Raw genomic sequence first — 15178 nt, 5'->3', positions numbered from 1 at the left:
TGTACCGCGTACAGAACTACAAAACGCTCCCCCGTATAAAGCCAGCCTCCCCCCAGATGAGATTCTTGTTCAGCAAACATTTGAGTGCCCACAGTTCTGAAAACACAATGATGTCAAAGGCCTGGTCCTTGCGTTGCTGATACTGGTCTTTGGGCTGGAGTGGCAGCGTGTGTAACAGCGCAGAGGAAGCTCAGCTTTTCCCCTGGAAGGAGTGAACATGGACAACCAGGACTGGAATTTTGAAGGCCTCTCAGGCCCCACCAAGCACCACCTGGCTCCCTTAAAGTGTCTAGCTGGGCTGGTGGGTGCCAGTGGCTTTCTATGCAGGAACCAGTCTGGGATCGGCTGAGAGATGGCCAGTTACTGAGCACAGAGGATCTTATCTCCCCTGATGGATCAGAACTGCAAGGTCAGCGGCAGCAGTTCCTGCTCTGAGAGGGGTGAGAGGCAGCCCCAGGCAGCAGGAGGAGAAGAGGGAGGGGAGGCAGAACTGCCAGCCTTGCTCCCCAGTCTGGCCTCCCTTTGGCACTGATCCAGGACTGATGGTCTCCATGGTGCCCTCCAGCTCCGAGATCTCAGTGATGAGCAAGCCAGCTGCTGAGCAAAGGCCTGGAAACACAGATACACAGCTAAGGCATCTCCTTCCCCAAAAGGCCCCCTCCTCCAGAGAGCATTTCTTCTTGGCCTAGGCAGTAAGAAGTGAGGTTTAAGGACAGAGTTCTGGACTGGGAGCCTGGAGATCTGGATTTGAGGGGAGAATCCTTCCTTGCTTCGTCCTGCTTCTGGTGGTTGCTGGTAATCTTTGGAGTTCCTTGGCTTACAGAGGTGTTATTCCAATCTCCGGCCTCTGCAGTCACAAGGAATTCTCCCTGTGTCTCTGTGTCTGTGTCCAAATTTCCCTCTTCTTATAAAGATGTCAGTCATTAGATGAGGGCCCACCTAATGCAGTCATACTGACATACCTCATTTTAACTTGATTACATCTGCAAAGACCCGAGTTGCCAGTAAGTTCATACTCTTGGGTACCGGGGGGTCAGGAATTAAACATATCTTTTTGGGAGCCAGAATTCTACCCACTACAATCAGCCAAGTGGCTTTGACTTCAGGGACAAAAAAATGGTAAGGCCTCGGCTCCTGACGTCCAGACCTTCCCTCTCTAGCCATGGAGACATACACCCAAGCCTCATTCCAGACAGACTGTGATAAAAATTGAAATTATGTCATCAGGAGGGATTAACTCTAATGGAGGGATTGGGAAGTCTTAAAGAGGAAAGAACATCGGGGTTGGGCTTTAAAGGTTAAGTGGAATTCAGCCGTCAGAAACAGCGGCCAGGCATCCAGCTACCGGACAGAGTTTCCACAAAGACAGAGGGGCAAAAGTGGAAGGTGTTTGTGCCGCAGAGAGAAGACCCATGTGCCTGAGGCTTAGAGCGCCCTCCAAGGCTGAAGGGAAAGATGGCGAACAGATAGTGAGGAAGGACCCTGTGTGTTGAGTAACCTTTCACCATAGAATATGTGGAACTTGAAGAGAAAGGGATGGTTAATGGCCTCTGAATGGGAAAGTCACAGACCCTGAAAGACAACTCTGGAGGCAGTATGACGAGACTGGAGGTGGGACGCCATGTTACAAGGGTACTGTATACAGTCTGCAAAAGAAATGAAGAGGGCTTGAGCAAGGGCAGCCAGGAAGGGGGAGAGGAGAGGCGTTGGCAAGAACTTTGGAAAGTTGAATTATCAAGACGGAGTTGACCGATTGTGGGCGGCGAAGGAGGACAAACCCCCGTGACTCCCACCTCCCTAGCTTGAGGGGCTGGGTGAGGGCAAGTGCCCTCATGAGACAGGGCTGCAGGAGAAGGAGGTTTCGGGAGGAGGGTGACTTTAGACCTCTAAAGGTTCTTCAACCTCAGCACTATTGACATTGGGACCCGGTCAGTCTTTGTTGTGAGGACTGTCCATGCATGGGTAAGATGGTCAGCCACGTCCCTGGCCTCTACTCATTAGAATTTAAGCTCGCTGAAGAAAGCCGGGTAGAGTTGTCCAACAGATGGCTGGATGTTGGAGTGTGGGAGCTCAGAAGACAGCCTTGCCTATGTTTTCCAGAGCACCCAGCGGTGAACTGCAGAGCAGGCAGGAGGCGGGAGGGATTCCTGAGGACAGGCGGGGGAGGGAGGTGTTAATGTTCAAGTTGTCTGTGCCCCTGTGCTGGCTCCCTGAGTGTCTTGTGTGTGTCTTGAGAGGGAAGGCCTTGTTCACCTCGGTATCCCATCCACGCTACGCCTCGTACAGTAGGTTCTCAATAAAGGTTTGGAGAATTGCATGAACTTGCTTTGGGAAGAAGAACAGGAAAACCCAAATCAGCCAGAAACCCTGCTGAGTATGACCTTGGGAGCTGGGTCAGGGAGAAGCTGAGATGGGGTGGAGGGGAGACTCTCAGCCTCCCTTGGCCTCCCGGATATGGCAAAACCAGGATACGGAGCATCAGCGGCTCTCACCGTTGCAGGAATGGGTGCACGTGGTACAACCTAGCAGAGGTGAAGATAGGGTTCTTGACCCCCTAGCTATTGCACTCTTGGGGAGAGAAACTCTTGAGTGGAAGCCGCAGAAGAGAGGCTCCAGAATATTCCAAGCAGCACTGTTAATAGCGGCAAAATTCTGGAAACCACCTCCATGTCTGTCCACAGAAAAAGGGATGAGTAAGTGATGGTATTTTCGTCATGTCACAGCAAATGGGTCAAAGGGGTGAATTTTACCACCTTCACCTTGAAGGGGAAAAAGCAGGAAGCATGCGTTTATGTCTGATTTACCCAAAAAATGCAGAAGTAGACAATATCTTGTTTAGGAATTCATAAATACAGAGCAGCGCTATAAAGAGAAGCCAGAGAATAGTAAACACAGAGCTGAGGATTCTGTTTATCTCTGCGGAAAGGAAGGGCCTTCGAAAGCATTTACGATACCCTCATTCTTGACCCGAGCGGTCGGCCTATGGTTGTTCGTTTCACAGCTCTTCAGTCGTCCACGCAGTAAAAACCACTAGCATGTGCTGCTCACTTCCTCCAAGGAGAATCCACGGAGATAGGGCTTATCACGTGGGGAATTCCCTGGTCAAGGGCAAGGGTTTTCAAGACTTCCCAGCCAGCAGTGGGGGAAGGGGGCATCTCTCTCCTTCCAGAACTGACGTCAGGCTCTGGAATCCCCCTCCCCCCAACCCCTATCTACATAGCTCATAGGTCAGCTTCTCCTTCTCCAAAGAGGCCAGAGTGGGGACCCGGGGGGATCCTGGCCCCAGACTAGCAGGTTTGTAAATCACACCCTGACATTTCAGTTTGCAACTGCCATGCCAGACCACTCTTGGGGAAGGCACAAAACAAATAAATGAGGTCGTCACACTCATACCCTAAAAAACCCAGGGCCATGGTTCCCGGGCTTTGGGCTTTTACCAACTAATAATATTTTTTAAATATGAATACCCAAATGGTGTTGCTACCATTTTATTTTGCAAAGAAAGAATATTAAAGAACAATGACTACCTACCCTCCTCCCACTCTGTAAGTAAAGAATATATTAATACTAAAATCATAACATTAAGGCACGCATACTTTTAGAACAAAGGAGAGCCCTTGTCACTGGGTACATTGAGCTTTATGGAAACTTCCACCACAACGGCCCAGGCTTCCTCATCATGCGGCTCTACCCACATCCAGTTTTCTCAGGAGACTGGGGGTCCAGGGACCTATGTTTTCATCCCAATTATGTCTGTGACCTTGAACAAGTCACTTTCCCTCTCCGGGCCTGCAGACATTGACCATAGTTCTCTGGTGCCTGGCCCCAGGGTTACACTGCTCAGCCTCAGGGGGCCCACAGGCCAGCTTAGGAGTGTGTCTTGGGAGTAAGAAAATACCCTTTTCCTCAGCTCCAGTGAAGGAGCCTGAGCCTGCAAGCTTTGGGGATTTTTGAGGAGAGAGCCCCCGATGCGGTCAGGAGAGGAGCTGCCATCTGCACGGGTCCCAGCAACCTGTCCCAGTTTTCAGTAGCTTGATCACCCACCTGGAACGAAACTGCCCCCCTGGCTGCCCAGCCCAGATCCCTGCGGGGAGTCTGACTCACTTCATGGGGGGCCTCTGGGGCTAATGTTTAACTCAGCTCCCTCCCTCCGCAGGCACTTTAGCCCTAGCAGCCCTGGACACTGGGCCTGCCCTGATTGCCCTGCTGGGGGTGGGCTCCAGACAGACAGGGGGCCCAGCCTCCTGCCCCCCATGGAGACAGGGACCTCGTGGGGAGGGAGAGGCAGCAGCGGGCATCCTGAGGGCTCTGGGGCAGGCAGGGGTGGTAGCAGGTGGCATTCTGCCCTGGCCATTCTTACCAAGGAGAGAGGAGCTCCAGGTCCATCTCCAGCTGCTTAGGAGATACTTACCCAGCTTTGCCACGGGCATCCCCCAAGAAATCCCCTTTCTCCCCCCACTTCCAGTTCTGGACCTGGTGTTGGAGGAAGACCCCACCTTTGCTCAGTTGGGTGGCATTTGCATCTCATTTGAATGTTTTCCCTCTTGGTGTGGATATTGGAATTCCTCAGATGCCTATGCAGGGCTCCTGACCCCCAGCTGTGTCCCTTCTGGAAAGTGGCTGGTTGGGCTCTCTGTGGCAGGTTGGGCCCCAAGAAAGGACAAGCCCAGAGGCAGGTTGACCTGGGTTCCAATGTCTGGTGCGCAGCTGTCAAACCCTACAACTCAGGGTGGATGACTCCAGCTCTCCCAGCCTCCAGGTCCTCATCAGACAAAATCCCAAATAGGAGAACCTACTTCTTGGGGCGCCTGGGTGGCTCAGAAGGTTGAGTGGTTGACACTTGGTTTCAGCTCAGGTTGTGATCTCAGGGTCCTGGGATCAAGCCCCCTTCCCCCCCAGTTGGGCTCTGCACTGAGCAGGGAAGTCTGCCTAGGGATTCTCTCCCTCTCTTTCTCCCTCTCCCTCTGCCCCTGCCTCCCCCACCCCCGCTCTTTCCCTCTCGCTCTCTCTGTCAAATAAATAAGTAAATCTTTTAAAAAAAGAGTATCGGGGTGCCTGGGTGGCTCAGTCGGCTAAGCATCTGCCTTTGGCTCAGGTCATGATCTCAGGGTCCTGGGATCGAGTCCTGCATCGGGCTCCCTGCTCAGTGGGGAAGCTGTTTGCTCTCCCTATGCCTCTCCCCTTGCTCGTGCTCTCTCTCTCAAATAAATACATAAAATCTTTTTTAAAAAACTAAAATTAGATAAAAATTTAAAAAGAATATCTACTTCTTAGCATTTTGTGAGAATGCAATGATATAATTCTGATAAAGCACTGAGCATCGTTTTTATTATTATTAAAATAGTGACTACGCATATGGACTCTAACAGACTCCCTGGATCGAATCCTGGCCCCTCCATTCACTCGCTGTGTGACCACAGGAAGGCGTTAACCTCTCTGTGCCACAGGAATCCCACCTTTCTCAGAGGGGCGTTGTGAGGTGAAATGTGATGTGTAGAGTGGCGCCCGACATATACTCAATGGGCTGCAAGTGGGAGCTGTTTTCAGTGGGAGGCCCAGCTCCCGCCTCATCTCCCCCTGTTTCTGGTCCAGTGTTGGCCCTCCATGGTGAAAGGGAGTAGAATCATGGCTCTCCGGATACAATGCCTCCCACCCAGGCCCTGTTCACGGCTATGACTCTACTGGCAGCCCCCTCCCAAAGGTTGCTCTCCCCTCAAAACAGCCCTGTGACAGAGCCCACCTCCTCCCTCACCCACTCAGTTCCCATGGTCTTCACTCCCAGGAAGCCTTTTGCCCCTTTGCCCTTGGTCCGTGGTCCCCAGAGATGGATTAGGTCTGCAGGGAAGCAGGAAGGACCAGACGATGACCTCCAGAAAGCCTCCACATGGGCCGTGGCCCTTGCCCAGAGGGCCCTCGCCTTGGGTGTGTTGGGTTGGCCCCACGGGCTCTCTGCACCAGGTGTTTGTTTTGAGTCAGGCCTGGGGCTGGTCTCCTGCCTTTGTAGGGCAGGGTGGAGAGCCCAGTCTGCCAGGGCCCCGGGTGAATAGTCAGTCGACTGGCGGAACCAAGGTTTGGCTTTGGACTTGGGGCCAGACTCTCTCAAAGGGCTGGGCAGAGGCATAGCAAGGAGGCCATGCTCTGGACCCAGGCCAGCCGGGAGGAGCTCCGCGAGGCAGGAAAGGGTGGGTTTCTGGGGCTGCCTGGGCTTGGAGCCCAACCCCATTCTCTGTGGTGCAGACTGGCCCCGTCAGGTTCTCCAGTTCGTGCGTGCGCCCGCGTGTGTGTGTGTGTGTGTGTGTGTGTGTGTGTGTGTGTGTGAGAGAGAGAGAGAGAGAGAGAGAGAGACTGGCTGTGTTCGTGCCTAAGGGTTTCTGTGTGTGGTGGGAGTTGTGCTCTTTGCACACATCCATCTTTCTGCCTACTGAACTTTTTGTGGCAAGAACGCTGGGCAGAGTGCTGCCTCCCCTAACCCGTCCGAAGTTGCTGGTCCCTCAAGGGGCTGGCAGGCTGAGCTGCCCTGGGTGCTAGACCCTGCCCCAGGGAGTAGTTGGCACTGCACTTTGTACTCGGCTTCTGGTATTTATGGCAAATAATACACTGGGAGCAGAGGGCAGAACAGTGCTGGGTGGTTAAGAAGTCAAAGGGCCCCGGGTTTGTAGGCTTAGTTCAGGAGTGGCCATGACACTGCCCTGGAAAGCCAGGCTCTGCTCTTCCCAGAACTTTGGTCTCTGCTCCATAGGAGCCACTCTCCTCCGTATGTGGGAGGGGGAGGGGGAGCCGCTGCCCCTTCTCCCCATTCCACCCCAGCAGGCTCCCACCCTCACCAGGCTTTGGGTCCAGATTTTCAGTGGGATGGAGGAAGACCCCGACCTAGAGGACAAATCACGGGCCGGCCCACCTCGAGGACAGTGGATCTGGAGGATATGACCGGTCCAGGAGTGTGAAGAGAAAATGACTGGGAGGAGGGCTCATGAGGCTGGAGGGAGCAGGGGTGGGAAGGACTGGGGAGCCCAGGGGGGCCGCGATGGGGAAATGAGCCACCTAGTGGCCATATGTGGAACTACATGATGTCCCTCCCCTCTGCTGGGCCAGGGTGCGGGGCAACTCCTGCTCTGTGCCTGCCTATAGGACCAGGTGAGGGGCTGAAAGCACCCTGACCTCTCAGTCCAGAATAGTCACGAACATCCAGGAGCTACCAGGGAGAGGTGACCCAGGTTTGCAGAGAAAGGGAACTGTGAAATCAAGCAGGACAAGGGGCTCTGAATGGAGAGGCCCATCTTGGTGGCTGGAGTCGTTAGGAGGGGCTGGGGCTGTTGCTGAGGTTAGGGTTTGGGTAATCAGCATCCTGGGTGGCGAGGGGGTGCTGTGTGATGTCACTGGGACTGAGCAGAAGGGGTCCCAGAGGGACCTTAGCAGGCAGCTGCCAGTTCCTTAGACCTCCATTCCCACCCTGAGCTCTTGCCGGGAGCCCACCACATCCATCCCTCCAGACCCCCGGCCTTCTTTCTCCAGCGCTCACAGCCAGGGCTACAGAAATGACCAGGACCCTGGTTTTTAATGGAGAAGCTGTGATGCCTGGGGGCACTCTACATGTCGCAGACGCAGTGGAGGGATGCAGCAAGGGGCCCGAGGGAAGGGGCTCTCACAGCCCTTCCTCCTCAGATTGGCTGCACCACCGCAGGCCAGGGGCTCCACCCTGGGAGGGTGAGGTCGTCAGACACCGCTGTTTGTCCTCCCTGGTGTCTGTTTAATCCCAGCTCCAGAGGAGGGCATTCAGGCTGGAGGGGAGGGGTGGGAGCAGGATGGGAGGCTCCCAAAATGCAGGGTGGGATACAGAGAGCTAGGTGAGCCAGGTTGGAGGGAGGAGCAGGAGGAGGAAGCCCAGAGGACAGTGCAGCAAGCCAGCCTGTAAGGACAAAGAGGCAGATGCCATCTTACACATGTCTCCGTAGGACATACAGTTCTGGCACTTCTCACCCCCAGTACTCCCTGGGCTGGACCACCACCCAGAGGGGCTCCTATGAGGCTTCAGCTTCTCAGCCCAGGCCCAGGCTCCCCGCCCCTTTCAGAACCCCTACCACAGCCCCTCCGTGGCTGGCTAAGTCCCACTTTTGTGCTTTCCTTGCACCTCAGCTTTGAAACAGGCCCCTCTCCTGTATCTACTAACACCTGCCCATCACTTCCTCAGAGAGCTGGCGGCTCCGGAAGGCCTCCTGTGCCAGGGCTATCCGGCAGACCTCTGCCCTGTTGCACAGCCCCTCGGCACTCCCGTGGGGCTTTTATGTGGCCTAACTTTGCTGTTTTCTACAGCAGAGGGGGTGGTCTTGCGTTCGTTGAATGGAAGCCCCCTGGGACCAGGGACTCTGAGTCTGGGGTACTTTGCCAGGAGGTACTTTTAAAAGCTTAGACTTTGAGCAAGTCAGAGCTGGAGGGCCCTCAGGGGTCATCCAACCCAGCGGCTCTCAAGGTCTTGCAGGAGAATCACCCAGAGGGCTCGCCCCACCCCAGAGTTGCTGATTCCACGGCTCGAGGGTGGAGCCAGATCCTTTGCTGGCAGTACTGATACTCCCAGACCGGACCGAGGACCACACTTGGAGAACACTGATCTGATACAACCTCCAGTTTTATAGACGAGAAGAATGAAAATTGCCCCAAAGCAGAAATGATGTGCCCAAGGTCTCTGGGGGCTGGAGCCAGGACTGAGCCCACCAGAGCTGACCCCCATCAATGCACCACCCTGGGCCTGACCCACCGGCCATCGTCCTGGAGCCCCTATTATCTAGTAGATTCTGGTGGGCCCCAGAAGAAGGGAGCTGGTTTCTAGGTACCTCTACTGAGAGGTCGGAGACTTGGCGGCGTCGAACATCTTCTTCCGGCCTTCCATCCCAGACATGGCCTCCACGTTCTTCCTCCAGTCACCCACCTCCACGGGCCGCTCCTGGGGGTGGGGGGGAACACACACACACACACACACACACACACATGTCAGGGACTGAGCAGGCCAGAGGGCAGCTGGGGGCCCTCCAGGCACAAGAGAAACTAGATGATGGAAAGTCAGCCTCTTTGAAAAGAGGAAATCCCAACACCTCTGCCCAACTGGTGAGGCCCAAGGACACATTCGGGGTAGACACGGGACCAGCTGAGGCTCCACTGGAAGAAGGAAGCCGTGTCTGCTAGAGTTCTGGATGATCGCAGTGGGGCGCCAGGGTCAGGTCCCACCCCCGTGAACCACAGCCCAGCCTTGCCTGCAGACCCACGCCAACCCCCTGGTATGGTGCTCAAGGCCAGCTCAAGGCCACCTCTTCTAAGATGCCTACGTCCTCCTAAACTGGCTTGTTTGCCATTTTGCCAGCATACTCCCTCTCATCTCCCCTCTTTATGAAGCTCCTTGGGCCAGAGACCATGTCTTTCATCCCCGTTCTTTCTAGAGCCCATCCATTCTGAGCACATATATTGGGTTCAATCAGCTTTGAGTGATCTGTTGCTGAATGAGTGACTGAACTCAGTTCTCCAATGTCTGTGCTCGTGTGTCCTATGACCACTATGACCTGCTGTCTTTTTTCCCCAGTAGTGACAGAGGGCACTATCTCCCTGGTCACCCTAACTCCACATTCTCTTCATACTGGGTGCAGTTTCTACTTTATTGCTTGGTCTGGATTCCTCTGGGTCCCAGTTTCCTTCTCAGATTGAGAGCAGTCCGTGAGAAGGGAGCAAGTCTTCTTTCTCCCAAAACAGAATCATAAGACTTCATCACTGATCTCCCAAAGGATTCTAGAATGTTCTAACAGGCTATCTGGCCTCCAACAGGAGCTCCTGCCTAAAGCTATGTGATGGAGTGACAGGTGATAGGGCAGGGGGTGAAAGGTTCTGAGAAGAAGGGTCCTCACCTTCTCTGTGTCTTCCTTCTTCACTGACTTCAGGTTGGCCCGCAGATCCATAGACACCTTGTGCTTGGAGCCCAGCAGGGCCCGGAGCATGGCATCAGCTGAGACCCGGACCCGACGCAGTGGCGGACGCTTGAATTTCCCACGGAGGTCCATCACCTTCAGCTTCAGGTCCTTAATCTGCAGGTGAGAAGGAGCAGGGGTTCACTGGAGAGGGGGCACTCCCAGAGCTACACTTCCTGAGGATCTCAGACTCCTAGGGTTCCAGTCAAAGCAACACCCACTTTCTCCAGCTTCCAGGCCAGACTCTCTGTGACACTCAGACCCACCCATCGCTTTCGGAGTAGCCATAAGGGGTTTGTTGATAAATGAATGAATTAGTAAATGGACAGATAAAACCCATTAGCCATCTCTGTCATGGTAACCAAAGAAATGGGGCAGCCCCACCAAACTCAGTACAAGTCTGGTTTGGAAGCCCTGCTTGGAGTGTGGGGCCGCTTCCTCCTATTCCTGTGGCCCCATTCCTGCTTCTAACTAGTCCCTCCCAGTGAACCTTCAAAACAGTTCATAGAATGCACAGCCTTGGTCCAGTAGGGTGAATAAACCCCCAGGTCCAGACCTCTAGGGGAAATTTCCAGGGTGCTATCTCTGGAGGGAATTCTGGGGAGATTAGTGATGCCACAAATCATCATTCCTGCTGGGGAGAAATGCGAAGGAACAGCGTGGTCTCTGATCCTGCCCCATCCCCTCCTCTCTGCTTGAACAAGCACCCAGGAGCAGCCCACAAGAGCAGCAGGAGCTCTGCCCTCCCGTATTCTGCCCCACCTACGGGAGCAGGATCCGGACAGAGCTCCCACTCCCACACCTCACGTCGACGGAGCGTTGAGCACCGCAGTGGGGGGCAGCAAACAGCCCTGGTCGCACAACCACCGCTGTGTGACCTGGACCAAATTTCTCAGCCTCTCTGAACCTCAGCGTCTTCCTTTGTAAGGTGCAGATAATAGCACCTCCTTCATCCACAGGCGCATAGGGAGGATCAAAGGATGCAATGTACATGAAAGCCGTTCGCAAAGGGAAGCTGTTATTAGCCGGCATGTGATTGTTTGTGTGGGTGAACAAAGACAGCAGCTCCTCTTAGACTGAAGAGCCCCTGTGGCAGGTTGGGAGGAAGTTTGTGCTTTTCATCTGGGTGATTATCCTCTCTCTGCCCATCTCCAGCCCTATGGGGCTGGAGTGGAGGGACCAGAGTTTCCCCAGTGGCCACTTGCCAAACCCTGCAGGAGGGGGACCTAGTCCACAGCAGCAACGTCAATGCCCATGCACCCCCCACCCCTGACATCGCCCCGCCATGCACCCAGCCTGTGCTAGCCATGCCCCTCCCCTCCTGCAAGCTCACCTCCCTGGTGTTGTGGAGACATTTGGCCTCAATGTCATATCTCTCCTCATCCACCACCGCGACCTTGGTGTGCAGGTCCCGGCACAGGTCCTGGGGAAGCAAGGTTCATCAGGCAGGACAGAAAAGAGGGCAGAGGAGTCATCGGGACCCCAGCTTCCCTTTCCTGCCTCCTCGCCCAGTGCCTTTGCAAGACCTGCCTTCTGGAAAGGAACTGATACACCCCTTCCCTCTGAGGTTCCAGGCTGCTGACAGCTCCCTGCGTAAGCCTTTTGTTCTCCTTTCTGAATGTAATTGTTTTCTTAAAAAAGTTTTCTTACAATAAAAATAATATCAATGAATTGTAGAAAATTTGAAAGCTACATATTAAACAAAAAGAATAAACTACAGATAACAAGTGATGCCTCCAGTGGGAGGTGACCTTTGGTGATTTTCTGGTATATTTCCTTTTGGTCTCTTTTGTCTGCAGTTGCTGGCATTTAAACAGTTATCCGTGTTTTTCAAACATTAAAAACCTATTTGTAGGGAAGGACAGGTCCTGAGGCTCCCTCCCTGCACTTGTGAACTGGGATCCACCACTACCACCTCCCATGAGACCCTGTAAGGGAAGAGCCCCTTGTAAATGAATGGAGCCTGGAGCCTCCAGTGTTAGTGCGGGCTCCTGCCACCTGGGCCCCAGGGTCAGCCCCGCAGACTCACCTGCAGGGCACTGAGGGACAGGCCGCGGGTCTGCAGTGAGGGGATGCGCTCGGCCAGGTAGCGGGCCTTCTCCGCCTCCCGCTCCTCGTTCTCCTGCTCCCAGCACTCCTTGGCCTTGGCCAGCATCAGACTCTGGACAGGACAGAGCCTGCTGAGCCAGGGGCCCGGGACCCTCGTGTTCCCCGCCCAGCATCAGGTCATGAGGGGAAGGAGAACCCCAGGCTAGAACCGGCTCTTGCCTCTGGCCCTACAAGCAACATGCCCTCTCGTACTGGTCAGGGCCCCCACCAGGCAGCCCTGGGGGTGTGTGAATGAGACGGGTCCCGAGGCCTGCAGGTGGTCCCGAGGCCTGCAGGTGTGCGCGCTACCTACAGGCAGGGCCAGGTGAGAACAAACCCTGAGCCACCACACACAGCGTCTCTCGGACCCTGGAGCTGTTTTCCCCACAGTCTTCCTTGTACCCACTTCTGGTCTGTTTTGGCCTACAGAGCTCCAAAGAGAGAAACTCTTGCCAGAATAAAGCAAGGCCCTCTGGCCGCCACTAGTGGATTCCCACCGTGAAGCTGGTCACTGCCTCCCCTCAGGAACCTGGGCAGGAGCCAGGTCTCCCTAGTTTCAGGTTTCCACCCACTGACCACCTGGCTCCAGGCAATGGCCGGCCTCCCACCTCATCATCCTCACTTTGGCCTCCTTCCTCTTCACCCTCCCCCAGCCCTCCACACCCCCACAGAGTCTGCACCTCATCTCCTCTGTCTCCCACTGGATGTCCCCCCAGAGCCTGCACAAAGCCTCACCTTCAACAAGAGTTTGCGGGAGGCCGTAATCTTGGGCTTTCTCTGAAGGTGAGAAGAGAAGAGGCAGGTGGTGAGGCTAGAGGCTGCAGAACAGGAAATCTGGTCTAGGCCAGCATGCGTGCCTGCCAGGTTCACCATGATTCCACAGAATCCTCGCTATAGGGGCCCTTAAAAGGCCCCTCATCTTTGTGATTTAACCCCTCAAATTCAAGGAATGCTGTACTCAGCGACCTTGACCTTGGCCTAGAGGCTGAAGCCCTCACTTTCAATCCTGGTTCTAGTGCTGGTGGGATCCTGTGTGAGTCACATGACCTCTGTGGGCACCTTCTTCCTCATCTGTAAATAAGGATGCTGAGACCCACCTTCCTCAGTTCACAGAGTGATTACAGACAGAATGACGTCATGGACGTGCAAATCCTTTGAAAAGCATGAAACAGGTGCACCTGCTTAGCGCTCTGCTCAGTAATGTACCAAGACCTTGAGGATCCGTCACGTGCAGAAACAAGCTGTGAAATTCATACATCGAGAAGTATGTCTTTTTCGACATCACAACTTTTTGTAATGTCAACATCCTATTAATCTTTCTCAGGTATAAAAACATTGTTTTCTCTTCTTATTAAAAATACTTGATATATTCCTGCCAACTAGACATGTTCCAACAAGGCTTAGCTTGCAGCAGCGCTCCCCCCAGGGGAGGTGACGGCAAGGAGGGCTATTCAACCCCTAACCAATGAGGCTGTGATGCCTTCTGAGCACTTGGACCTCTTCCTGACCGTAGGTTGTCAACCCGGGCTGCTGCCAGAGAGCAGCTATCTCCTGGAACTCCACTGTGTGCCGGAGAGCGGAGCTCCGCTTTGCTATTCTAGTGTGTAAAGCAGAAGTGAGCAGGCTTTAAGGGAGAAAAGGGGGGAAGATGAATGGGCTTCCTATTTTATGCATGGTATGTGTGACTTCTAATCTGACTGTTCCCAGTGGCTTGTTTGTCCTTTCCTCTCCCAAAGCAAGGTTTGGGCTACATTTCAGGTTAGTGTGCTTGTGGGAGAAATGCCCTGTTGCTATCATCATGACCACTCACAGTTTACACCCTGTCGTGTACCCCTGGCAAATGTTTCATTGCAATGTTGTTTCCCCACCATTAGGTGAGCTTATAGGCTACCTCGTTTGACCATCGATCAATGGCGACTCATTTTAATATGAGCCTCAGCAACACTGAGAAATTCATATGGCTATTGAAAAAGGGTGCGCGTGATTCTCCTTGAAAACCTCCATGCCAAATGTCCCCCCATCAGTGCTGCTAAGTCCCACCCTTGCCAGTTCATAGCGCGATCCCTGCAGTTCCCAACCTGCACTGGACACAGGCTGTGTTCTCAGTAGCCTGAATAAATCTGGACTGTTTCAGGGTCAAAGTTATCTAAGACCTGAGGGGAGTGTAAGGACACCTCCTTGCTCCTCTCTCAATGCTCGGTCATTGGGCAGGGGTAGAATAACCCAATGATGATTCCTTGCTACTCTTCAAATATGGCTTTGCACTGGACTGACTCTGCAAAGAACGGGATGGTCCCTCTGGGCTGGACAAGTGAGCAAGAATGGGTGAGATACCCCAAATCGCACTTACCTCGCTTCAGGCATCCATCACAGGAAGGACAGGAGGAGAGAGCAAAAGACAAAATGTGAACAATTCATATGACATATCCAACAGCAGAGCCACGTGGACGAGCTGGAGCAGGGGCGGAGTGGTGACAATTACACAGGAAGGCAATCAGGCATCAGGCAGGGGGAGCAGCTCAAGGGTCCCAACAGAACAGAGTAAAAATCCAATGGCCCTTTGGGCTACTGGAGTTCTTGCTGGGAGATGCTAGCCATTGTAAGTTGGGGAGGAGTCGGGGGGGGGTGCAGGGAAGCCTCCACATAGGGTTGCGGCATGTGAAAGCTTCCATCCCTGGCCTTGTGGGCGAATTCCCAAAGTTCTGGTCATCTGTTGGGCCAAAGTCAAATCATGGCCCAGCACACGCAGTTCATCTGACCTCGGTAGAGACAAACTCTGCAGGAGGCTGCAAAGGTCTTCCCCAGGCAACCTGGAGCATGAGTACTGTTCAAAGGCCAGGAGGACACAGGGTGACACAGGGGACCTAGGTCCTCAGGGCTGTTCCTGTGTTATAGCCTGACCTCCTGGGGAACTGCTTCAGGGTTTGAAGAGGTGGTGCCTCCCCTATGGGGCTGAATCTGTAACAAACGGATTTCTTGGAGCCCGAGAAGGGGGTGGGGCTACTTACACTTCAGGCATGGTGGTGGTCGGGGGGCAGCACCTGTGGGGCATAAAGCAATCATCAGTATGGGAAAGCTGTAACTCCCACCTCCCAACCCAGCTGCCCAGCCTGGGAGAGCCGGACAACAGGAAGAAGAAATCA

General features: G+C 54.1%; 1 protein-coding gene across 1 annotated transcript; it reads right to left on the bottom strand.

Moving 5' to 3' along the window:
- Positions 1-7536: 7536 nt before the first annotated feature.
- On the bottom strand, positions 7537-12929 carry TNNI1 (troponin I1, slow skeletal type). Its single transcript, XM_045787690.2, has 6 exons — positions 12771-12929; positions 11977-12108; positions 11281-11370; positions 9888-10064; positions 8829-8938; positions 7537-7906 (listed from the first exon to the last, which is right to left on the bottom strand). Exons 1-5 carry the CDS (start codon positions 12906-12908, stop codon positions 8831-8833), a joined length of 645 nt encoding a protein of 214 aa, XP_045643646.2. The 5' UTR covers positions 12909-12929; the 3' UTR covers positions 7537-7906; positions 8829-8830.
- Between the last annotated feature and the right edge of the window lie 2249 nt (positions 12930-15178).

This window comes from Ursus americanus, chromosome 2 (genome assembly GCF_024610735.1).
Source record: "Ursus americanus isolate L20-20 chromosome 2, mUrsAme1.1.p, whole genome shotgun sequence".
Taxonomy (NCBI): Eukaryota; Metazoa; Chordata; class Mammalia; order Carnivora; family Ursidae; genus Ursus; species Ursus americanus.
This window is presented reverse-complemented; position numbering and strand designations above follow the sequence as displayed.